This window comes from Rutidosis leptorrhynchoides, chromosome 8, assembly GCF_046630445.1.
Source record: "Rutidosis leptorrhynchoides isolate AG116_Rl617_1_P2 chromosome 8, CSIRO_AGI_Rlap_v1, whole genome shotgun sequence".
NCBI classification, from domain to species: domain Eukaryota; kingdom Viridiplantae; phylum Streptophyta; class Magnoliopsida; order Asterales; family Asteraceae; genus Rutidosis; species Rutidosis leptorrhynchoides.
This window is the reverse complement of record NC_092340.1, coordinates 166956891-166984336: the sequence shown is the minus strand read 5'-3', so window position 1 is coordinate 166984336 and position 27446 is coordinate 166956891. Positions and strand designations below refer to the sequence as shown.

General features: G+C 35.1%; 1 protein-coding gene and 1 pseudogene across 1 annotated transcript in view; both read left to right on the top strand.

Annotated features, from left to right (window-relative positions):
* LOC139863926 (uncharacterized) overlaps window positions 1-22853 on the top strand; it is a 106340-nt gene extending 83487 nt beyond the window's left edge. The window contains exon 3 of the mRNA XM_071852526.1: window positions 22837-22853. Coding sequence (XP_071708627.1) covers window positions 22837-22853 — 17 coding nt within the window. The remainder of the gene's footprint in view (window positions 1-22836) is intronic.
* A 3882-nt stretch (window positions 22854-26735) lies between these two features.
* LOC139863925 (cysteine-rich receptor-like protein kinase 2) overlaps window positions 26736-27446 on the top strand; it is a 215664-nt pseudogene continuing 214953 nt past the window's right edge.

Here is a 27446-nt window from a genome sequence, read left to right as displayed (position 1 = left end):
TTGAGATCGAGTGTTTTGGATCTCGATGTATGTTGGTAAAGGAGTCTACGTGACGCGACATTAGGTGCCTCTTTTATACCTACTAGCGTGATGTTCGACTCCGATTATGTTGTGGTTTCATTGTACTTAGGGTACCGAAGTGAAACCCTTAGGTACATGAGTGACTAGGTGGAAGTTGACAAACTATAGCAATTGGATGATTGTGAGAGTAAAGTTTGTGTAGTTTGTGATGAACTTTTCGTTCGAAGTGTTTAAGGATTGGTTAAAATCCTTCGTGTGCTCAAGGTTGGAGCAAGATTTAGTGAAGGGTCGTGTGAACCCAAATTGTGGGTAAAGTCTACCTTTGGTAGCATTGTACGGTTGTACGAATTGTGGATATGGAACGTAATTCCAAGTGGGGGAGTTACACTCCCGCACGAGGAGACCTTAGGGTGAGAATTCGGATAATGCTTATGGTAGATCCGAAACTTGTGTTGAGACCTAGTTTTGGTCGATTTGTGGTAGAGTACAATTTCGGTTAAATTGTACTTATGATTTTGGATATAAATTATCACCGAGGAGATAATGTGGTAATCTCGTTGAGAGATAATGAGCGTGTTTGGCGAGCAAGGTGAAATCCCTCGGCTAAGGGATGTGCGTGGTGGATTCTCTTGTAAAGAATTATTGTTTTGTGCCTATGTTCGATATAGGTAGTTCTCGCTCGATTGTGTGGATGGTTAGGGGTATTCGTTAGGGTTCACTATAGTGTAGCAGAGCGCAATGTTGCACTACTCGTTGTTTGAGGCCAAAAGTGCGTATGAGATTGGTGAAGCATGACCTTCGGGGTCCGCTGACTTCATCTTGGTATTGTTGATTGGTGAAGCATGATCTTTGGGGTCCGCTGACTTCATTATGGTATTGTTGATTGGTGGAGCATGACCTTCGGGGTCCGCTGACTTCATCATGGGTTTAGTGTTATATCGGTATGGTATAACATTATTGGAATGGGAGTACCATTCATGAGTTGTGTTGTGGGACGTGAATATCGGGTTGTTCGTATTCACAATATTTCGGGTAGTACGATTGTCCCTGTTGGTTGGACTCATAGTTTGAGGTAGTGAATGTCGGGTAGTTCGGATTCACTAAGGCTCGGGTTGTACGGCCATCCTCGGTTATACTATGTGGTGGAGGTAGTGGATATCGGTTTGCGCGTATTCACGATGACTCGGGTTGTGCGGTCATTTCGTTGTGGGAAATATGGATTGGGTTGGTGAATTTCGGGTTGTTGCGAATTCACTAAGGTTCGGGTTGTTTCGACCATCCTCCATATGTGTTTAGGCTCGGGTTGTTTCTGCCATGTTGTGTTGTGAACTATTGGTTGTTTATACCCCAATGGTGGGGTCGCGAGGACCATATCGTGTGATTAGTGATGTGATAGCCGTGTTTCGCTCACATGTTGTTACGGGTGTGACAATAGTCAATTTTGTACACCTTGGGATTTGCGTTGCCATAGTCGGTTGGGGCGCTCTCGGTTTTAGCCGTTTGTTTATGATGTTACGATAGTTGCGTATTGGTCGTATTGCCCACTACAAGGGATGTTATGTGGTAAGCGTATCCGTAAGGATTCGTTTTTGTTCGGTCTTCATCGTTTCCGGTTGTTGACCTTAGATTGAGACATGGTTGACCTTATTTCGATGTGCGGTTGTTCCTAGCGATGTACTTGGTATGGTATGCTAGAGGTTGATATCTCGATTCGAGATTGGTTGAGCTTTTCCCGATGTGAGGGATCGAGCATGGTTTTAGTGCTCGGATTGGTGGATTTGATAATTCGCGAGTGACGATTTTAGTTGTTAAGGCGATTCATTGGGAAGAGTTGCCTAGGAAAGTCGGTTTGGAACTTATGTTTGAGAACCGTGGAGTGTGGTCCATTTGGTTAAGTGACGAGGATCACGAGGACGTGATCGATTCTAAGTGGGGGAGAGTTGTAAGACCCTAATAATTATTATACGGAAGTGTAATTATGCTACATAAAGTGCAGGAAGCATTGTGTAATTAAACAAAGCTCAGATTCTGCCCAGACATGGGTGCGCGCCGCGCACTAGCCCAGCGACAGAATCCTGCTTTTTCTATTTTCGAGTTTAATGAGGGGCTTTTTGGTCTTTTCACTTGAGGCCGGATGTTAGGCCATATCAGCTGGTTGGATTCAGTTTTGGATCACATTTCACATCCATAAACACTCTCAAACTATCTTAGAGAGAGAGGGAGATTTCTAGAGAGGGATTTGGGGTTTTGGTGAAGAAGGAGTTCGAATTGATCAAAAGCTCGGGTTTTAAAGTTGTTCACCTCATTCCTAGCTACGTTTTGGTTGTTGTGGTAAGTTCTAACTCCGAATTTCATTGTTTGATTTGATATTCTAAGTTAGGGTTTGAACTTGATTTGTAGAGAAACCCATTTAAAACTCTTGAAGTGGGTTTAGTGATACTAGTAATCGGGTTTATCGTTGTTGTTGGTGGATTTTGGGTTGGTGAACAAATTGGCCATGATTAGGACTTGTATTTGGGTTTAATCACTAGGTTTAGTGATTATGGAAGTATTGGAACCCATTTGTGTGTTTGAAAGACTAATTTTGAATTGGGTCAAAATTAGGGTTTTGGTGTCAAATTGGGTAAGACACGTGTTTAACACTTGTGTTCGGGTTTAATCGATGTGTTAGGACCATTTTCACTCGTGTTAGTGAATATTGGTTAGTTTGGGTTAGGTTTGTGCTTGTAAGTGCAAATGGGTCGAATTTGCACTAAGTGTCGAATTGAGTTGGTTTGTAAATCCACTCTAAGTGTGTTGTTGAATTTGTGATAATGGAATAGGTACTTTCCATTGAAGAGTTGCGGATTACTTGGAAGCATTCATCAGGGCGACAAGGTGAGTGTTAATATCCTATGTGCATATGTATGTGTAGGATGGGTGCAGGTCGGGTGAAGTGGTTCTCGGTTATAGAGCTCACTTCACATTTAGGTGGATTTTTATGGACTTGTGTAATAGGTCCAATTGGCACGGTTGTGCATTTTGGTTGACCACCGTTGGCGAGTTGCACACTTGTGTGTACGATATCACTTGGATTATGATTTGGATTTATAACCCCGACGGTGTGGGTTATGGTGTCGGAAATGAATATCGGTTTGCTCGTATTCATAATATTTTGGGTAGTGAATCTCGGGTAGTGCGGATTCATGATGACTCGGGTTGTTCGGTCATCTTGTGATGAGGTAGTGAATCTCGGGTTGTGGGAATTCACTAAGGCTCGGGTAGTTCGGCCAACCTCAGTTGTTGAATTGGTGAAGAAGTGAATATCGGGTTGTGCGAATTCACTAAGGCTCGGGTTGTTCGGCCAATCTACATTGTGGTGTTTGGTATTCGGTAATGGGTTAAGGGGTTAACCTTATTCGTTTATATATTGTTATATATATATTGTTTTATTGTCGTGATGTAGCTAACCCTCCGGGTGTAGCTATTTGGCGTTGTTCACATCGTCGTTGGTGAACTTATGTTTGTTGATGCATATTTTGCTTGTTGCTTAGTGATCGTACAGTATGCTTAGATTAGCTTGCCATTATGCTTGGATGCTCCGGTATGCGGTATTTAATTATTTGTGTGGCGTGTCCAATTAATGCATATATATGTATGTAGTATATTTTCACTCACTAAGCGTTAGCTTACCCTCTCGTTGTTTACATTTTTATAGATTGTATGGATGCGGTGGCTCGGGTAAGCGGGAACCAGTGGACTCGCATAGTTGCTTTAGAAGATCTTGCTTTTGGATTGATTAGGATTGGGTAGCGTATCCCCAATCACCATGCTCGGTCTTTATTTTTTGTTAAAAATCATGTGGTCGAAAACTTGTAGTTTGTACGAAAGTCGTAAAACGGTCGATGTGGGCCCGGTCACGTAAAACTCATTTTATTATTGGAACGTGTTAGTTTTAACTAATATAAATTGTTGTGAAGAGCGTTTGGTCTAAAAGTGTCGGGAAGCAAGAGATTTTTTTGCGAAAATTGGAAAAAGTAGACAGCGGGCTTCCAGGCCCTGTACGCGCCGCGCACAGGTTTGGGTGCACGCCGCGCACCCCATCTGGACAGCTCAGTTTTAAAATTTTTTTTTATTTTGCGTTTTTGGTCGGTTAACGGGTTGGGTTGTTACAGATATGATATGTCAAAACATTGTATTCGTGTCTATGGTATCCCAAGATTACATAATAAATTAGAATACATGTATAATACAATATGAGTTAGCTAGGATATGATTAATATAGATTTGTTACCAATTTTCACGTAGCTACAACAAGCAAAAATATCCAATCTTGTTTTACCCATAACTTCTTCGTTTTAAATCCGTTTTGAGTGATTAAAGTTGCTATGGTTTCATATTGAACTTAAGTTTATGAATCTAAACAGAAAAAGTATAAGTTTATAGTCAGAAATATAGGTTATAAGTCGTTTTTGTAAAGGTAGTCATTTCAGTCGAAAGAACGACGTTTAGATGACCATTTTGAAAAACATACTTCCACTTTGAGTTTAACCATGATTTTTGGATATAGTTTCATGTTTATAAGAAAAATCATTTTCCCAGAAGAACAACTTTTAAATCAAAGTTTATCATAGTTTTTAATTAACTAACCCAAAACAGCCCGCGGTGTTACTACGACGGCGTATATCCAGTTTTACGGTGTTTTTCGTGTTTTCAGGTTTTAAATAACTAAGTTAGCATATCATATAGATATAGAACATGTGTTTAGTTGATTTTAAAAGTCAAGTTAGAAGGATTAACTTTTATTTGCGAACAAGTTTAGAATTAACTAAACTATGTTCTAGTGATTATATGTTCAAATCTTCGAATAAGATAGTTATACATATATGAATCGAATGATGTTATGAACATCATTACTACCTCAAGTTTAGTAGGTAAACCTACTAGAAATGATGAAAAAATAACTTGAGCTTTAAAGGATCTTTGATGGCTTGGAAGTTCTTGAAATAGAATCATGACACAAAAACAAGTTCAAGTAAGATTATTACTCGAATTAAGATAGTTATAGTTATAGAAATTGAATCAAAGCTTGAATATGAATATTACCTTGATTTAGAAAGATAACCTACTATATATAACAAAGGTTTCTTGATCTTAGATGATTGCTTGGAATGGATTAGGAAACTTAGAAGTAAACTTGTAAACTTGAAAGTGTTCTTGATGTGTTCTTGAGTAATTGTTTTTATGATGATTATAGGTAATAACCAAAGCTTGTGTTTGATGATTTTTGCTGGAAAAATAGTAACTTAGACATTCATGAAAGAGTGTGTGTGTTTTGAGAGAGAATTGGGAAGAAAATTGGAAGTGAAATGGAGTAGGTGGTGAGTGGTGAAGGTGAGTGGGGTTAAAAGGAGTTCTTGTTTTTGTTTCCTTGCTCATAAGTCATGCTAGATGTTAAATGATGGTTCCCACATGGTTAGGTGACTCACATGGGCTGCTAAGAGCTGATCATTGGAGTGTATATACTAATAGTAAATACATTTAGAAGCTATGTATTGTACAAGTACAAATACGAGTGCATACGAGTAGAATTATTGATGAAAATGAACGAGGATGTAATCGTAAGCATTTTGGTTAAGTAGAAGTACTTTGATAAGTGTCTTGAAGTCTTTCAAAAGTGTATGAATACATATTGAAACACTACATGTATATACATTTTAACTGAGTCGTTAAGTCATCGTTAGTCGTTATATGTAAATGTTGTTTTGAAACCTTTAAGTTAACGATCTTGTTAAATGTTGTTAACCCATTGTTTATTATATCTAATGAGATATTAAATTATTACATTATCATGATATTATGATGTATTAATATATCTTAATATGATATATATACATTTAAATGTTGTTACAACGATAATCGTTACATGTATGTCTCGTTTCGAAATCCTTAAGTTAGTAGTCTTGTTTTTACATATGTAGTTCATTGTTAATATACTTAATGAGATACATACTTATCATAATATCATGTTAACTATATATATACATATATATGTCATCATATAGTTTTTACAAGTTTTAACGTTCGTGAATCGCCGGTCAACTTGGGTGGTCAATTGTCTATACGAAACCTATTTCAATTAATCAAGTCTTAACAAGTTTGATTGCTTAACATGTTGGAAACACTTAATCATGTAAATAACAATTTCATTTAATATATATAAACATGGAAAAGTTCGGGTCACTACAGTACCTACCCGTTAAATAAATTTCGTCCCGAAATTTTAAGCAGTTGGAGGTGTTGACGTATCTTCTGGAAATAAGTGCGGGTATTTCTTCTTCATCTGATCTTCTCATTCCCAGGTGAACTCGGGTCTTCTATGAGCATTCCATCAAACCTTAACAATTGGTATCTTGTTTTGCTTAAGTCTTTTAACCTTACGATCCATTATTTCGACGGGTTCTTCAATGAATTGAAGTTTTTTGTTGATTTGGATTTCATCTAACGGAATAGTGAGATCTTCTTTAGCAAAACATTTCTTCAAATTCGAGACATGGAAAGTGTTATGTACAGCCGCGAGTTGTTGAGGTAATTCAAGTTGGTAAGCAACTGGTCCGACACGATCAATAATCTTGAATGGTCCAATATACCTTGGATGTAATTTCCCCCGTTTATCAAATCGAACAATGCCTTTCCAAGGTGAAACTTTAAGCATGACCATATCTCCAATTTCAAATTCTATATCTTTTCTTTTAATGTCAGCGTAGCTCTTTTGTCGACTTTGGGTGGTTTTCAACCGTTGTTGAATTTGGATGATCTTCTTGGTAGTTTCTTGTATTATCTCCGGACCCGTAATCTGTCTATCCCCCATTTCACTCCAACAAATCGGAGACTTGCACTTTCTTCCATAAAGTGCTTCAAACGGCGTCATTTCAATGCTTGAATGGTAGCTGTTGTTGTAGGAAAATTTTGCTAACGGAAGGTGTCGATCCCAACTGTTTCCGAAATCAATAACACATGCTCATAGCATGTCTTTAAGCGTTTGTATCGTCCTTTCACTCTGCCCATCAGTTTGTGGATGATAGGCAGTACTCATGTCTAGACGAGTTCCTAATGCTTGCTGTAATGTCTGCCAGAATCTTGAAATAAATCTGCCATCCCTATCAGAGATAATAGAGATTGGTATTCCATGTCTGGAGACGACTTCTTTCAAATACAGTCGTGCTAACTTCTCCATCTTGTCATCTTCTCTTATTGGCAGGAAGTGTGCTGATTTGGTGAGACGATCAACTATTACCCAAATAGTATCAAAACCACTTGCAGTCCTTGGTAATTTAGTGATAAAATCCATGGTAATGTTTTCCCATTTCCATTCCGGGATTTCGGGTTGTTGAAGTAGACCTGATGGTTTCTGATGCTCAGCTTTGACCTTAGAACACGTTAAACATTCTCCTACATATTTAGCAACATCGGCTTTCATACCCGGCTACCAAAAATGTTTCTTGAGATCCTTGTACATCTTCCCCGTTCCAGGATGTATTGAGTATCTGGTTTTATGAGCTTCTCTAAGTACCATTTCTCTCATATCTCCAAATTTTGGTACCTAAATTCTTTCAGCCCTATACCGGGTTCCGTCTTCCCGAATATTAAGATGCTTCTCCGATCCTTTGGGTATTTCATCCTTTAAATTTCTTTCTTTTAAAACTCCTTGTTGCGCCTCCTTTATTTGAGTAGTAAGGTTATTGTGAATCATTATATTCATAGCTTTTACTCGAATGGGTTCTCTATCCTTTCTGCTCAAGGCGTCGGCTACCACATTTGCCTTCCCCGGGTGGTAACGAATCTCAAAGTCGTAATCATTCAACAATTCAATCCACCTGCGCTGCCTCATGTTCAGTTGTTTCTGATTAAATATGTGTTGAAGACTTTTGTGGTCGGTATATATAATACTTTGACCCCATATAAGTAGTGCCTCCAAGTCTTTAATGCAAAAACAACCGCGCCTAATTCCAAATCATGCGTCGTATAATTCTGCTTATGAATCTTCAATTGTCTAGACGCATAAGCAATTACCTTCGTTCGTTGCATTAATACACAACCGAGACCTTGCTTTGAGGCATCACAATATATCACAAAATCATCATTCCCTTCAGGTAATGACAATATAGGTGCCGTAGTTAACTTTTTCTTCAACAATTGAAATGCTTTCTCCTGCTCATCCTTCCATTCAAATTTCTTCCCTTTATGCGTTAATGCAGTCAAGGGTTTTGCTATTTTGGAAAAATCTTGGATGAATCTTCTGTAGTAACCAGCCAATCCTAAAAATTGACGTATATGCTTCGGAGTTTTTGGGGTTTCCCACTTTTCAACGGTTTCAATCTTTGCCGGATCCACCTGAATACCTTCTTTGTTCACTATGTGACCGAGGAATTGAACTTCTTCCAACCAAAATGCACACTTTGAAAATTTAGCGTACAGTTTTTCTTTCCTCAACAACTCTAGCACTTTTCTCAAATGTTCTTCGTGCTCTTGATCATTCTTTGAGTAAATAAGTATGTCATCGATGAAAACAATGAAAAACTTGTCAAGGTATGGTCCACACACTCGATTCATGAGGTCCATGAACACAGCTGGTGCGTTAGTCAACCCAAACGGCATAACCATAAACTCGTAATGACCGTAACGCGTTTTGAAAGCAGTCTTCGGAATATCATCCTCCTTCACCCGCATTTGATGATACCCAGAACGTAAATCAATCTTCGAATAAACTGACGAGCCTTGTAGTTGATCAAATAAGTCGTCAATTCTCGATAGTGGATAACGGTTCTTGATGGTAAGTTTGTTCAACTCTCAGTAGTCGATACACAACCTGAATGTATCATCCTTCTTTTTGACAAACAAAACAGAAGCTCCCCATGGTGATGTACTTGGTCATATAAAATCACGCTCTAAAAGTTCTTGTAGTTGGTTTTGGAGTTCCTTCATTTCACTGGGTGCGAGTTTGAATGGAGCACGAGCTATTGGTGCAGCTCCTAGTACAAGCTCTATTTGAAATTCATCGAATCGATGTGGGGGTAATCCCAGTCATTCTTTCGAAAATACATCGAGAAATTCTTTTGCGACAGGAACATTACGGATGTTCTTTTCTTCAGGTTTAACTTCCTCGATGTGTGCTAGAATGATGTAACAACCTTTTCGTATTAGTTTTTGCGCCTTCAAATTACTAATAAGATTTAACTTCGCGTTGCGCTTTTCTCCATATACCATTAAGGGTTTTACTTTTTTCCGTACAATGCGAATTGCATTTTTGTAACATACGATCTCTGCTCTCACCTTTTTCAACCAGTCCATGCCAATTATCACATCAAAACTTCCTAACTCTACTGGTATCAAATCAATCTTAAATGTTTCACTAACCAGCTTAATTTCTCGATTCCGACATATATTATCTGCTGTAATTAATTTACCGTTTTCTAATTCGAGTAAAAATTTATTATCCAAAGGCGTCAGTGGACAACTTAATTTAGCACAAAAATCTTTACTCATATAGCTTCTATCCGCACCCGAATCAAATAAAACATAAGCAGATGTATTGTCAATAAGAAACGTACCCGTAACAAGCTCCGGGTCTTCCTGCGCTTCTGCCGCATTAATATTGAAAACTCTTCCGCGGCCTTGCCCATTAGTATTTCCTTGGTTTGGGTAATTTCTAATAATGTGGCCCGGTTTTCCACATTTATAACAAACTACATCGGCATTATTTGTTCCGACCTTATTTGTTTCTTTATTTTTGTTGTTCTTTGGTCCGTAAACCTCACATTTTGCCGCGCCATGACCACTTCTCTTACACTTTGTAGTGACCCGAACTTTTCCATGTATATATATATTAATTGAGATTGATATTTACATGACTAAATGTTTCCAACGTGTTAAGCAATCAAACTTGTTAAGACTTAATTAAATGAAATAGGTTTCATATAGACAATTGATCACCCATGTTGACCGGCGATTCACGAACGTTAGAAAATTGTAAAAACTACATGTTGTGGTATATATAGACATATATATATATATATATATGGTTGACATAAGATTATGATGAGTAAGTATCGCACTAAGTATATTAACAATGTGTGATATACATAAGAAATGAGATTACTAAGTTAAGAAACTCGAAATGATATATATAACGATTATCGTTATGATAACGTCTACTAAATACATATGTATCATATTAAGATATTGATACACTATATTTAACATGATAAAATGATATTTAAATATATCATTAAGTGTGTTAACAATGAACTACATATGTAAAAACAAGACTACTAACCCAAGAATTACGAAACGAGACTTATATGTAACGATTATCGTTGTAACGATATTTTTATGTATATATCATATTAAGAGATATTCATACATCATAATATCATGATAATATAATAATTTAACATCTCATTTGATATAATAAACATTGGGTTAACAACATTAATTGAGATCATTAACTTAAAGGTTTCAAAACAACACTTACATTTAACGACTAACGAAGACTTAACGACTCCATTAGAATGTATATACATATTGTGTTTTGATATGTCTTCTTACACTTTTGAAAGACTTCAAGACACATATCAAAGTACTTCTACTTAACAAAAATGCTTACAATTACGTCCTCGTTCAGTTTCATCAACAATTCTACTCGTATGCACCCGTATTCGTACTCGTACAATACACAGCTTTTAGATGTATGTACTATTGGTATATACACTCTAATGATCAGCTCTTAGCAGCCCATGTGAGTCACCTAACACATCTGGGAACCATCATTTGGCAACTAGCATGAAATATCTCATAAAATTACAAAAATATTAGTAATCATTCATGACTTATTTACATGAAAACAAAATTACATATCCTTTATATCTAATCCATATACCAACGACCAAAAACACCTACAACCACTTTCATTGTTTAATTTTCTTCATCTAATTGATCTCTCTCAAGTTCCATCTTCAAGTTCTAAGTGTTCTTCATAAAATCCATAAGTATAGTTTCATAAAAATCAAGAATACTTCCAAGTTTGCAAGTCTACTTTCAAGCTTTCTAATCCATTCCAAGTAATCATCTAAGATCAAGGAACCTTTGTTATTTATAGTAGGTTATCTTTCTAATTTAAGGTAATATTCATATTAAAACTTTGATTCAATTTCTACAACTATAACAATCTTATTTCGAGTGAAAATCTTACTTGAACTGTTTTCGTGTCATGATTCTGCTTCAAGAACTTTCAAGCCATTCAAGGATCCTTTGAAGCTAGATCCATTTTTCTCATTTCCAGTAGTTTTATCCAGAAAACTTGAGGTAGTAATGATGTTCATAACATCATTCGATTCATACATATAAAGCTATCTTATTTGTAGGTTTAAACTTGTAATCACTAGAACATAGTTTAGTTAATTCTAAACTTGTTCGCAAACAAAAGTTAATCCTTCTAACTTGACTTTTAAAATCAACTAAACACATGTTCTATATCTATATGATATGCTAACTTAATGATTTAAAACCTGGAAACACGATGAACACCATAAAATCGGATATATGCCGTCGTAGTGAAACCGGGGGCTGTTTTGGTTTGGATAATTAAAAACTATGATAAACTTTGATTTAAAAGTTGTTCTTCTGGGAAAATGATTTTTCATATGAACATGAAACTATATCCAAAAATCTTGGTTAAACTCAAAGTGAAAGTATGTTTTTCAAAATGGTCATCAAGATGTTGTTCTTTCGACAGAAATGACTACCTCTTTAGTAATTGACATGTAACTTAAATTTTCGACTATAAACCTATACTTTTTCTGTTTTGATTCTTAAATTAGAGTTCAATATGAAACCATAGTAATTTGATTCACTCAAAACGGATTTAAAATGAAGAAGTTATGGGTAAAACAAGATTGGATATTTTTGATCTTTTTAGCTACGGGAAATGTTTAACAAATCTATACAAATCATATCCTAGCTAACTTATATTGTATTATACATGTATTCTAATATATTATGTAATCTTAGGATACCATAGACACGTATGCAAATGTTTTGACATATCATATCGACCCATGTATATATATTATTTGGAACAACCATAGACACTCTATATGCAGTAATGTTGGAGTTAGCTATACAGGGTTGAGGTTGATTCCAAAAATATATATACTTTGAGTTATGATCTAGCCTGAGATGTATATACACTGGGTCATGGATTGATTCAAGATAATATATATATCGATTTATTTCTGTACATCTAACTGTGGACAACTAGTTGTAGGTTACTAACGAGGACAGCTGACCTAATACACTCAAATCTTTAAAACATAATAAAAATGGTTGTAATTATATTTTGATCATACTTTGATATATATGTACATATTTGTATAGGTTCGTGAATTGATCCGTGGCCAAGTCTTATTTCCGAGGAAGGAAATATCTGTGAAAGTGAGTTATTGTCCCACTTTTAAAATCTAATATTTTTGGGATGAGAATACATGCAGGTTTTATAAATGATTTACAAAATAGACACAAGTACGTGAAACTACATTCTATGGTTGAATTATCGAAATCGAATATGCCCCTTTTTCTTAAGTCTGGTAATCTAAGAATTAGGGAACAGACACCCTAATTGACGCGAATCCTAAAGATAGATCTATTGGGCCTAACAAACCCCATCCAAAGTACCGGATGCTTTAGTACTTCAAAATTTATATCATATCCGAAGGGTGTCCCTGAATGATGGGGATATTCTTATATATGCATCTTGTTAATGTCGGTTACCAGATGTTCACCATATGAATGATTTTTATCTCTATGTATGGGATGTGTATTGAAATATGAAATCTTGTGGTCTATTGTTACGATTTGATATATATAGGTTAAACTTATAACTCACCAACATTTTTGTTGACATTTAAAGCATGTTTATTCTCAGGTGAATACTAAGAGCTTCCGCTGTTGCATACTAAAATAAGGACAAGATTTGGAGTCCATGTTTGTATGATATTGTGTAAAAACTGCATTCAAGAAACATATGTCGATGTAATATATTTCTATTGTAAACCATTATGTAATGGTCGTGTGTAAACAGTATATTTTAGATTATCATTATTTGATAATCTACGTAATGTTTTTAAAACCTTTATTGATAAAATAAAGGTTATGGTTGTTTTAAAAATGAATGCAGTCTTTGAAAAATGTCTCATATAGAGGTCAAAACCTCGCAACGAAATCAATTAATATGGAACGTTTATAATCAATATGAATGGGACATTTCACATGTGATGACCCGGAAATTTCTGACCAAATTTAAACTTAATCTATAACGTTTCCAACACGATAAGCAAAGTCTGTAATGTTGAGTCACAAAATTTTTGGAAATATATTCATGTAATCAATTATTCTTTGACTGTTCTCGAAGATTCATGAACAATATATATAACTTAATGTGCATATATATATATATATATATATGATTTCAAGTTATTTAATAAACGATAGTAACATTCGATTATTGATTCGATTGATATTTAGATAAGTTAACTAAAACGTTTAAGATGAACTAGTAAAACACTAATTTGCTACAGTATTTACGAATTGCTACAGTACCCGAAAAGCTACAGTGTTTTCGAAAATCACTATTTGCTACAGTAAAAAAACTTTACTGCAGTAACTTTGCTACAGTAAGACACTATTTCAAAATGAAAATGTATATATGTATATGTATATACTACGAGACGATGATTTATGGAAGTAAATGACCAAAACACTCGAAAGTTTAAGATATACTTTGAGTGGTATAGTTTAGGGATAATTTAAGGCTATATTTTGACAAGGGTACATGTTCCAAAATGTAAATTACAAGTTTTCTCAGCGTACGAAGGGACACTCGAAAAATCGGAGCCGGGACATAAGTCGCGTAATGACGTACGACTTATCGGAATGAAATTTACAAGTGATGACTATGCACGTGAATTTAATATAATATATAATTAATTATATAAATTATATATATTATATATAATTAAATATTATGTCGACAAACAACGAGACAAAATCATTTTGAGCTGGACAGCGAAGCCATGCGATCGCATGGCCTTTACACTAGTTTCCCATGCGATCGCATGGGAAGGAAATTCAGAAAACATCTATAAATCGAGCTGGTTCCTGCACTTATAACACACACATATCCGAATACATATTACTCCCTCTGATTTTATTATTATTATTTATTTATATTATTATTATTATTATTATTATTATTATTATTATTATTATTATTATTATTATATTATTATTATTATTATTATTATTATTATTATTATTATTATTATTATTATTATTATTATTATTATTATTATTAAGATTAATATTATTATTAATCTTATTATTATTACCGTTATTATTAGTATTTTATATAAAATATTACGACGAGGTTATAGCTATGGAAGTTATGAGTATGATTCGAGGGTATGCTCGTAAGGTCAATCTAGTATTTATCATCTCTGTTGCGTCTACGTACTTTCCTGTAATATTGAATCTCAATATTGATACATGAGCATTCATATATTATCTTTTATATATTAATTATATATCCATGTCTAGTGCTCGAGTATATATATTTACACATACTTGTATACTAAATTTTTTCATTAAATAGTTTATAATGAATCACGAATTAAATACATATATTACTGGTAAAAGGTATATGATATACATGTTTTTGGAAAGCTGGCGAAAAATCAATAACTTTTCATTTAGAAATTGCGTAATTTCGGTGAACGAATTAAAAGTTATGATCAACTGAATTATGATTAACGTTAATTGAAATTGCTTTTGAATCTGCAATTGATATTTAAACAACTTGTTAATAAGATTGATAAAGTGTATTTTTGAATATTACCAGCCGAGTAAATGAATCCTTATATAGGACACGTCTCCTTTTGTTAAACAACTGTCAAAATTGACTTTTTGAAATAACTTTAGATAACTTTTGTATGTCGATCTCGAGCATTAGGATTGTGATACACTATGACCTGACCTAGCTTGATAGACATTTATTGACCAACATATGTTCTTTAGGTTGAGATCTACGGTTATTTGGTAATCCGAGTTTCGATTACATTTTGGTGAATGACTTTATATACTGCTAAGGTGAGTTTCATTACTCCCTTTTTATATATATTTTTGGGCTGAGAATACATGGAATTCATTTTAAACGCAATGGACACAAGTACATACTAAATTCTACACTGAGTTTGAACTGAAAATCCCTTAGCTTTGGTAACTAGTAACTACCGGTTATAAGAACTGGTGGACGCGAGTAGTTATATATGGATCCATAGGGCTTGACATCCCCGTCTATTCCAGGTATAGAAACCCTAGCCTGAACTATAAAACAGACGTAGATATTTAAGTTTAGTACACGTTGGATTGCGTGTACTGTACATGTTGGTTGCATGTATATTAAAACAGGGGTACTTATTATAACGTTAAAGCTTAGTTACCAGGGTGCTCAATCTTGTAGAATATTTTGATAAACATTTCTGGATGAAACAACTGAAATCTTGTGATCCACCTTTATATACAGATTATACGAACCAATAAAACTATGAACTCACCAACCTTTGTGTTGACACTTGTTAGCATGTTTATTCTCAGGTTTCCTAGAAGTCTTCCGCTGTTTGCTTATATGTTAGACAAGCTATGTGCATGGAGTCATACATGGCATATTTTTCAAGGAAATGTTGCATTCACCAAATGATCACCATGTATCTTATTTTGACTGCATTGTCAATGGAAGTACTATTGTAAACTGTTATATTACGGTGATTGTCTATATGTAGAAATCATCAGATGTCGAAAATATTTGATTTAAATATTCATTTATGGTGTGCCTTTTCAAAAGAATGCAATGTTTACAAAACGTATCATATAGAGGTCAAATACCTCGTAATGAAATCGATGAATGACATGTTCATCCATATGGATTTGGAGCGATCATCACATCACACTTGGTGCAAACTGTTGTGCAAAACGCATTTAGATGGTACTCTGCACACCTGAAGCATGGTTGTTTCTGTTGTTTGTTGTTATTAAGGTTGTTGTTGGGATTGTTATTGTTGTTGAAACGGTTATTGTAGTTGTTGTTATTGTTGTTGTTGTTGGGACATTTGTTGTAGTTATTGTTAGGATTACGGTTATTGTTGTGATTGTTGTTGCGGTTGTGGTTGTAATTGTTATTGTTGTTGTACTGGTGACTCTTGTCACCGTTTTCCTCCCACTTCCTCTTGAGTTGTTTCGTGTTGGCTTCTTCGGCCGCCTGTTCTTTAATTTTCCCCTCAATCTGATTTATGATTTTATGAGCCATTCGACTTGCCTTCTGTATGGAAGCGGGCTCGTGTGAACTCACATCTTCTTGAATCCTTACTGGTAACCCTTTTACAAACGCGTCGATCTTCTCTTCTTCATCTTCGAACGCTCCCGGACACAATAGGCATAACTCTTTGAATCGTCGTTCATATGTGGTAATGTCGAATCCTTGTGTTCGTAACTCTCTAAGTTCTACCTTGAGCTTATTGACTTCATTTCTAGGACGGTACTGCTCGTTCATCAATTGCTTGAATGCCGACCACGGTAGTGCGTAAGCAGCATTTTGTCCTACCTGTTCAAGATAGGTGTTCCACCACGTTAACGCAGTACCTGTGAAGGTATGCATAGCGTACTTAACTTTATCCTCTTCAGTACACTTACTTATGGCAAACACCGATTCGACCTTCTCGGTCCACCGTTTCAATCCAATTGGACCCTCGGTTCTATGAAATTCCAAAGGTTTGCAGGCAGTGAATTCTTTGTAGGAACATCCTACATGATTTCTTGTGGGATTTGTTCCACTGCTAGAACCAGAGTTATTGTTGTTATTTTGCATTGTGGCCTGCACTGCGGCTATGTTCACAGCAAGGAAAACACGGAAGTCTTCCTCACTCATGTTCAAGTTCTGACGAGTTGTCGGTGCCATTTCCTTCAAAAATAGCCAAAAGAATTGAGTTAATCATATAGAATTTAAGAGTAGTCAATAGTATTTCGTAGCATAATATGAACTTATTTATAAAAGCTTTTTCTTCATATTTGCATTTTATAGTTTTAATTCGGGTAGTACCTACCCGTTAAGTTCATACTTAGTAGCTATTATACAATTTAACTACTACGATTCTATATGAAAAACTTATTACAATAATATTTCGCGTTCAAACTTTTATACAATATTTTACAAACATACAATACCACTATTATACATATATGATGAAATATAGCACATAATAACTTGTTACCCTACAGCTATAAAGGAAATTCTAGTTAATACGCAAGCCGTTCAGCAAAAGTAATAAAGACACGTAGTTCATAAGTCCATAAACAAGTCATGCATTCTGGTTGTACTAATATTATTTCCCATCCTTGGTTATATAGCAGATAACCATTATGACCATTAGCTAGGCAGCATGTTGTAACGTCGTCAAAAGGATGAGGGTTTCGTAATGCCCAACAGCCCTGTAATAATCTAAAAACCTTGTTTCTCACCTCAACTACCGAGTCCGTCACTTGTGGGAATGTTTTATTTAAAAGTTGCAACCCAATGTTCTTTTTCTCAATTTGATGAGAAGCGAACATTATTAACCTGTAAGCATAACATGCTTCTTTATGTTGCATGTTAGAAGCTCTTTCTAAAGAACGGAGTCCTATGTTGGGATATGTTGAGTCAAAACAGGTTCTTAACCCATAGCGTAAAATTGCATTTGGGTTCCCCGCATTTAACGCTTTAAAGAAAACACGGCGTAACTTAAGGTCTCCCCAATGTGATATACCCCACCTATCAAAGGAAAGCCTTTTATAAACTAAGGCATTTCTGGAAAGTCTTTCAAATGTTTGACAAGTTAATTTTTCCATAACTAAATGTGCTGATGAAATCTGACCGAATCTAGACAAGATTTCCTCAATCATATCCTCTGGTAGATCTTCTAAAATATTCGGTTGTCTACCCTTAACGTCCATTTTGTGTTTTTATACTGTAAAATAGACAAGGATTAGATTTGTAAAAGATAATTAACAAACAATACAAGCAATTTTTACATAGAACATAAAAGTACAAGCACACTACAATACATATAATACATAACATGATTACAACCCTCTAATCTGAATCACTGGTTTCTTCTTCTTCGGATTTGGTTCGTTTTACTAATTTTCTAGGGATATATGGTGTTCCTCTAATACGAGCCGTCGTTTTCCACAATGGTTTAGAAAAACCGGGTGGTTTAGAGGTTCCCGGGTTATTATTAAAATCTAAGAAATACGGGTGTTTACGATATATATAAAGTTCATCGGGGTTGAAATCAGGTTTCTCTATTTTTATACCTTTTCCCCTATTATTTTCTTTTGCTTTATTAAATTGAGTCTAGGTAATTTCTATAACATCATCGGAATCCTCATCGGGATCCGATTTATCGGAAAATTGGTAATCTTCCCAATATTTTGCTTCCTTGGCGGAAACACCATTGACCATTTTTAACTTTGGTCCGTTGGTTGAGGATTTTCTTTTATTTAATCGATTTATTGTAGGTATCAACATTTCTTCCTCCGGAACCTCTTCTTCTTCCGGTTCCTCTTCTTTCGGTTCCTCCTCTTCCGGTTCCACTTCTTCTGGTTCCTCCTCTTCCGGTTCCTCTTCGGGAATTTGTGAATCTTCTCAATATATATTCGACTATTCATTATTATTAGGTTTGTCGATGGTATTTGTACTAGAGATAGACATCTATCACACAATATCAAACATGTTAAGAGATTAATATATCACATAATATTTACATGTTACAATTTGTAGTTTTCAACAAAAGTGTTAAGCAATCATTTTTAAAGAAAACACGGTCGAAGTCCAGACTCACTAATGTATCCTAACAAACTCGATAAGACACACTAATGCAAATTTCTGGTTCTCTAAGACCAACGCTCGGATACCAACTGAAATGTCTCGTTCATATTGATTATAAACGTTCCATATTAATTGATTTTGTTGCGAGGTTTTGACCTCTATATGAGACGTTTTTCAAAGACTGCATTCGTTTTTAAAACAAACCATAACCTTTAATTTATCGACAAGGTTAAACAGTCACCACCTAGATTATCCAGAAATGATAATCTAAAATATCACACTTACACACGACCAATACATATTGGTTTACAATTTTAATATGTCACAACAAAGTAAATCTCGAATGCAGTTTTAAACAATATTATACAAGCATGCTGACACCACATCTTGTCCATATATTAGCATGCAACAGCGGAAGCTCTTAATAATCACCTGAGAATAAACATGCTTTAAATGTTAATAAAAATGTTGGTGAGTTATAGGTTTAACCTATATAATTATCAAATCGTAATAATAGACCACAAGATTTCATATTTTAATATACATCCCATACAGAGAGATAAAAATCATTCATATGGTGAACACCTGGTAACCGACCTTAACAAGATGCATATAGAATATCCCCTATCATTCCGGGACTCCCTTCGGACATGATGAATTCGAAGTACTAAAGCATCCGGTACTTTGAATGGGGCTCGTTGGGCCCAATAGATCTATCTTTAGGATTCACGTCAATTAGGGTGTCTGTTCCCTAATTCTTAGATTACCAGACTAAAAAGGGGCATATTCGGTTTAATAATCCAGCCATAGAATGTAGTTTCATTTACTTGTGTCTATTTTGTAAAATATTTATAAAACTGCATGTATTCTCATCCAAAAATATTAGATTTTAAAAGTGGGACTATAAGTCACTTTCACAGATTTTTACTTCATCGGGAAGTAAGACTTGGCCACTGGTTGATTCACGAACCTATAAAAAATATGTACATATATATCAAAGTATGTTCAAAATATATTTACAACATTTTTAATACGTTTTGCTGTTTTAAGTTTATTAAGTCAGCTGTCCTCGTTAGTAACCTACAACTAGTTGTCCACAGTTAGATGTACAGAAAATAAAGCAATATATATTATCTCAAAACAATTTACGACCTCGTGTATACAAGCCTCAGGCTAGATCATAACTCAAAGTATATATAATATTTTGGAATCAACCTCAACCCTGTATAGCTAACTCCAACATTACTGCATATAGAGTGTCTATGGTTGTTCCGAAATATATATATAGATGGGTCGATATGATATGTCATAACATTGTATTCGTGTCTATGGTATCCCAAGATTACATAATAAATTAGAATACATGTATAATACAATATGAGTTAGCTAGGATATGATTAATATAGATTTGTTACCAATTTTCACGTAGCAACAACAAGCAAAAATATCCAATCTTGTTTTACCCATAACTTCTTCGTTTTAAATCCGTTTTGAGTGATTAAAGTTGCTATGGTTTCATGTTGAACTTAAGTTTATGAATCTAAACAGAAAAAGTATAAGTTTATAGTCAGAAATATAGGTTATAAGTCGTTTTTGTAAAGGTAGTCATTTCAGTCGAAAGAACGACGTCTAGATAACCATTTTGGAAAACATACTTCCACTTTGAGTTTAACCATGATTTCTGGTTATAGTTTCATGTTCATAAGAAAAATCATTTTTCCAGAAGAACAACTTTTAAATCAAAGTTTATCATAGTTTTTAATTAACTAACCCAAAACAGCCTGCGGTGTTACTACGACGGCGTATATCCAGTTTTACGGTGTTTTTTGTGTTTTCAGGTTTTAAATCATTAAGTTAGCATATCATATAGATATAGAACATGTGTTTAGTTGATTTTAAAAGTCAATTTAGAAGGATTAACTTTTGTTTGCGAACAAGTTTAGAATTAACTAAACTATGTTCTAGTGATTATATGTTCAAATCTTCGAATAAGATAGTTATACATATATGAATCGAATGATGTTATGAACATCATTACTATCTCAAGTTTAGTAGGTAAACCTACTGGAAATGATTAAAAAATAACTTGAGCTTCAAAGGATCTTTGATGGCTTGGAAGTTCTTGAAATAGAATCATGACACAAAAACAAGTTCAAGTAAGATTATTACTCGAATTAAGATAGTTATAGTTATAGAAATTGAATCAAAGCTTAAATATGAATATTACCTTGATTTAGAAAGATAACCTACTGTAAATACCAAAGGTTTCTTGATCTTAGATGTTTGCTTGGAATGGATTAGGAAACTTGGAAGTAAACTTGTAAACTTGGAAGTGTTCTTGATGTGTTCTTGAGTAATTGTTTTTATGATGATTATAGGTAATAACCAAAGCTTGTATTGGATGATTTTTGCTGGAAAAATAGTAACTTAGACGTTCATGAAAGAGTGTGTGTGTGTTTTGAGAGAGAATTGGGAAGAAAATTGGAAGTGAAATGGAGTAGGTGGTGAGTGGTGAAGGTGAATGGGGTTAAAAGGAGTTCTTGTTTTTGTTTCCTTGCTCATAAGTCATGCTAGATGTTAAATGATGGTTCCCACATGGTTAGGTGAATCACATGGGCTGCTAAGAGCTGATCATTGGAGTGTATATACCAATAGTAAATACATTTAGAAGCTATGTATTGTACAAGTACAAATACGAGTGCATACGAGTAGAATTATTGATGAAAATGAATGAGGATGTAATCGTAAGCATTTTGATTAAGTAGAAGTACTTTGATAAGTGTCTTGAAGTCTTTCAAAAGTGTATGAATACATATTGAAACACTACATGTATATACATTTTAACTGAGTCGTTAAGTCATCGTTAGTCGTTATATGTAAATGTTGTTTTGAAACCTTTAAGTTAAAGATCTTGTTAAATGTTGTTAACCCATTGTTTATTATATCTAATGAGATATTAAATTATTACCTTATCATGATATTATGATGTATTAATATATCTTAATATGATATATATATATATTTAAATGTTGTTACAACGATAATCGTTACATGTATGTCTCGTTTCGAAATCCTTAAGTTAGTAGTCTTGTTTTTACATATGTGGTTCATTGTTAATATACTTAATGAGATACATACTTATCATAATATCATGTTAACTATATATATATATATATATACATATATACATATATATGTCATCATATAGTTTTTACAAGTTTTAACGTTCGTGAATCGCCGGTCAACTTGGGTGGTCAATTGTCTATACGAAACCTATTTCAATTAATCAAGTCTTAACAAGTTTGATTGCTTAACATGTTGGAAAAACTTAATCATGTAAATAACAATTTCATTTAATATATATAAACATGGAAAAGTTCTGGTCACTACAATTCGGATTCGTTTGTAGATAGAGCAACATTTCTTTGTAATCGAGATAACCAACCAACCGTCATTTTACCAACCTCTTACACATGACCTGTAGTGCTTCTACCCGAATAATCACATCCACCCAAATTATCATCCACGTAACCCCTAAGTATGACATTTCTTTTAGTGAAGCACAATCTCGTACTAGAAGTACCTTTCAAATACCGAAGCAACCATTTGACCACTACCCAATGCTCTTTTCCCGATTAAACATATAAATGCTAACTACTCTCATAGAATGGGCAATATACGATCTTGTACAAAACCATGACATACATAACGCACCCATGATCGATGCATACAGAACCTTTTTCATGTCCGCTCTATCTTCCTCCGATTTAGTTGATTGACTCTTTGATAATTTTACCGTACCACCCAAAGAGGCCATTGCTTTATCCATGTTGAACTTTTATACAACTTTCTCAATATATTAGGATTGAGACAAGTGTAGAGTACCTTTTAAACCATCACAGACAATACTCATACCGAGTATTTACTTAGCACAATAAAATTATATAAGTGGACTTGAATTTATTCATGTAGCAATAATGATACATCTCACAACAAAGAACCCACTCTCTTCATAAAATCATTAAACTTCAAGTACCATTGTCGAGGCTCTTGCATCCTTCCATACAAACTTTTACGTAACTTACAAACCCACTTCTCTTTACCCTTTACCTCAAAGCCCTCGAGTTTCTTCATATACATCTCCTCATCAAGATCATCATGTAAGAATACGGTATTCACATCTAATTGTTCTAGATGTAAGTCCTCGGATGCAACCATACAAAGTACCAATCGAATAGTAGTCATTTTAACTACCAGTGTTGAAAGCCTTTAACCACAACCGAGCCTTGTATCTTTTCTTACCATACCTCCCTCTTAATACGATACACCCATTTTTTTGCAACGTCCTTTTATCATGAAGTAGTTTCACTAGTGACCAAGTTTCATTATTCTCAAGTTACCCCCATCTCCTTATTCATGGAAAGCTCCCATTGTATGAATTTTTTGGATTGTTAGCCTCAAAGTAACTTTCGAGTTCACTATTCTTTATATTGAGCAAGCAGTTTGTTGATGGAGAGTACGTAGGATTAGGCTTGGGTACTCTAGTCAAGCATGTTTGTGTAGGAACAACCGGAATGGTTGAACCGGCTTCATTGATAGGATCTTTATCACCAGAACTCTCTTCGGAATTATTAGCGCTTTCTAAACCATCCCCATTGTTGTTATTTTCGACGCCTCATTGTTATGAGAAAATTCATTGTTACCCGAAATCCCATTAGAACCTACAAGATCAACAATAGAATCATCGTCAAAAGTAACATAATTCATTTTAGGGTACGCCATTTCTGATTTTCCATAAACCGAGTCTTCATTAAAAGTAACATCCCGCGAGAGGAACACTTTTCTAACCTCGTTATCCCAACAAAAATTACCCATTTCATCTGAACCATAAATGAAAGTACACTTCTTTGACTTAGCCTCAAGCTTGTCTCTATCCGCATATTTGGTTTTCACATCTGCATTACACCAAAACATTCTAAGATGACCATAACTCACCTTTTTACCTTTCCATTCTTCCTCGGAAATTTAAACACCCAACGGTGTTGAGGGTCCCCTATTGATTAAGTGAGCCGCGGTATTGACTGCATCCGCCCAAAACATCATAGGAAAACTGACATGTAGTCTCATACTCATAGCGCTTTCATTTAACGTACAATCATACGTTTGACAACCTCATTATGTTACAGTGTCTCCGGTATCATCTTCAACATTTTAATACCGAGCTTTGCACAATGGTCTTTAAACTCAAAACTACCATATTCTCCTCCATTACCTGACTTCAAGTACTTGATCTTTAGCTTAGTCTCATTCTCTACCTTAGCTTTTCACTTTACAAAATATCAAACACATCAGATTTAGCTTTAAGAAAATAAACCCATACCTTTTGAGTGGAGTGTTCATGAAGGTGACATAATAACGAGAACATCCATGTGATTCTTCATTTGTTGGACCAAACACATCCACATGAACTAACTCCAATATCTCCAACTTGGGCGCATTCCCCAATTTCCCAAAAGTCACCTTCTTTTAATTCCCATAAACACAAATCTTTAAAAACCCAAGTTCCACCTTTTTCAAATCCAAAATTCTCCCACTCGAAATAAGCATGTTCATACTTTTCTCACTCATATTCCCAAGTCTTCGGCGACATAGAGTATACACTCGGCCCAACATCAACCGTAGCAATCACCGTGTCTTCATCAAACACTTTAACCATATTAAGAGTTCTCCTTTTATCTCAACGAGCCTCGATAAAACTACCCTTAATCACCTTCCATTGGAGGTTTTTAGAAGTAACCGCATTACATTTATCATCTAATTGACCGACCGAGATAAGTTTCCTCTTAAGTTTAGGAATGTACCTCACGTCTTTCAAAGTCCAACTAGATCCAAGAGTAATACTCAATATAACATCTCCAATGCCTTCAATCTCAAGCCTTTTCTTGTTTGCCAATCTCACCTTACCTCGATACGAGCGAAAATCCTTCATCACGCTCGTAGTGAAAAAGCGTGAAAATAAGATCCCTCATTCAAAACCAAGACTCCACCAAATTTTGAACACTACACGAAAGTGCATCATCCGTATCTTCCACGGTCAAGTTCACACCTTTAGTAGGAGCATTTTTACAATATGTTGATAATGACCCTTTTGATTGCAACCCTAACAAATAGCTTCACTTTGGTCCTTAGATGGATACCTCTTCTTAGAATTTCCTTTACCCTTTCATTCCTTGTGATCAACTTTCCTACTACGGTTATCGGTACTCAACAAAGAAACGGATGATAATTCTCCTAACTTTCTCATGCGAGTGTCTTCACCGAGAATTAAATATCTTATTCCTTCAAATGCTAGCTTAGTAGTTCCAACGGAGCTACTAACCACGGTAACCGTAACCGAACAACTTTTTAGTAATGATGAAAGCTAGATTAGCCCTTAAGTTCATCATCAAACATAATTTCCACTGATGTTAGCCTCAATATGAGATTGTTGAACTCAGTAATATGATTTGGTGCGCTCATACCTTCCTTCGTTTTCGTATTGAACAATTAACGCATAAGAAAAACCTTATTAGCGGTCTTAGGTTTTCATACATGTTGGAGTGAGCCTTCGAACGAACGTCGTCTCATTCTAAATGTCGCCAGCAACGTTTGTAACAAGTGCAAGACGAACCGCACCCAGAGCTTGGCGATGCGATGAAACCCAATCGGCATCACTCATGCCTTCTTGTTTAGCCTTCGACAAGGGTTAGTGAAGCTTTTTCCGATACAAGTAGTCTTAAGTTTTTATCTTCCAAAAAAGAAGTCTTTTCCATCAAACCGATCGGTTTTCAATTTTCCGTCTTCCGCCTTTGTTCCTAAACTCGATGCCTAAGCTATGATACCAACTGTAAGGATTTTTATTACCCAAACAACGCAGATAATTAAACACAATCACCACCCACAACAACAAACGAAAGTAAGAATGCAAAACTAAAATCGAACACAAGATATAACGTGGTTATATGTAATCAATGTGATTACTTTAATCCACAATCAATGCGAAACTAGAAGGTATTTTATTGATAAAATTTGTACATACATGTATGGGTTACAATAGGAGTCTTAACCCAATTAAATTCTGGCAACCCAGTGGGGTTTTCGCGATCGCGAGATACATGACACTTCCTGCTTCGCGTTCGCAAGTTAGAGATCGAGCTTTATTTTGCGACGTAAGCTTAACTCTCCCTTTCGCGAGTTTTGCACCTCGAAGTCGCGAGACCTTCTTTTCCGTTCACGAAATATGCAGCAGGTGACCTTTTCTTTTGCTTGATTTTTCTTCACCATCCAAGATTTCGTACCTCATTTACACTACCACCCAAATTTTGAGAGGGCAATAGCCCTCCTATGTCCCTTTATAGTTCCGATAATGTTCACACCACCAACTCGATCACACCATACATTATAACAAAAAATGGTCTAATATTTGTCAGACTGTATACCCTTTTAGGCAATAAAAATAATGTGACCAAATCAAATTTAATATTATTGTTTCTAAACTATAGTCATGGTAAGTTAATGCGACGGTATGAAAATCAATACAAATAACAAATTATAAAGTTGACTTACTATATTTATCAATTATCGAGATTAAAATATATTAAGACAAATAATGAATCCGATCGACTTACTATATTTATCAAGTATTATTGAAAAAATTATAAAGTTGACTTTCTATATTTATCATTCAAATCTTCATGTCGGCCAAATATCTCTTTGCATAATTATGAAGATGATGATGATGACAACTTCGTTACTGGTGATGGTGATCGCATTAATGGTGGTGGAGCTTGGAACTGCACAGCCAACCACCACCAACAATAGTACAACGGATACAAACCCGCCCCTAAGATTCTACTGTGGCAGCAATTATGCAATGGATCCAACAAGTTTTTCTATCAACCTAAACTCTACGTATTCTCAACTTCGAACCCAGTTATCGAACACTGGTGTGTACTACGCGAGAGCCCAGAACTTGGAAAATGGTGATGCAGTATATGGAGTTGCCCAGTGCCGTAACTATTTATCGGTAGCCCAATGTTTGGCTTGCTTTGATGTTGCCGTATCTGCGATTCAACCTTGCGGTTCTGAAAATGGTGCTAACGTCTACCTTGATAATTGCTTCCTTAGGTCTGTATATCTTCATTTAAATTTATTTCACTTATTTTTTTATTATTTCCAAGTAATTTACTACGGAGTAGAATTTACAATTTCGTGTAGGGCGTGCACATTCACCTTAAAAAAAAAAAATTAACTTTATGTCAAGCGATCAAATAAGCTAAAAACTCATGAGTTCCACATTACTCTAAAATCAAGCTCATGAGTTCCACATTACTCTAAAACCAATTAGTGATAGAGGGAGGTTCCCATAAGCTTATATACATCCATTTGGTTCATTCATTTTCCGGTGTGGGACATGACTTGTACACCTTAACCG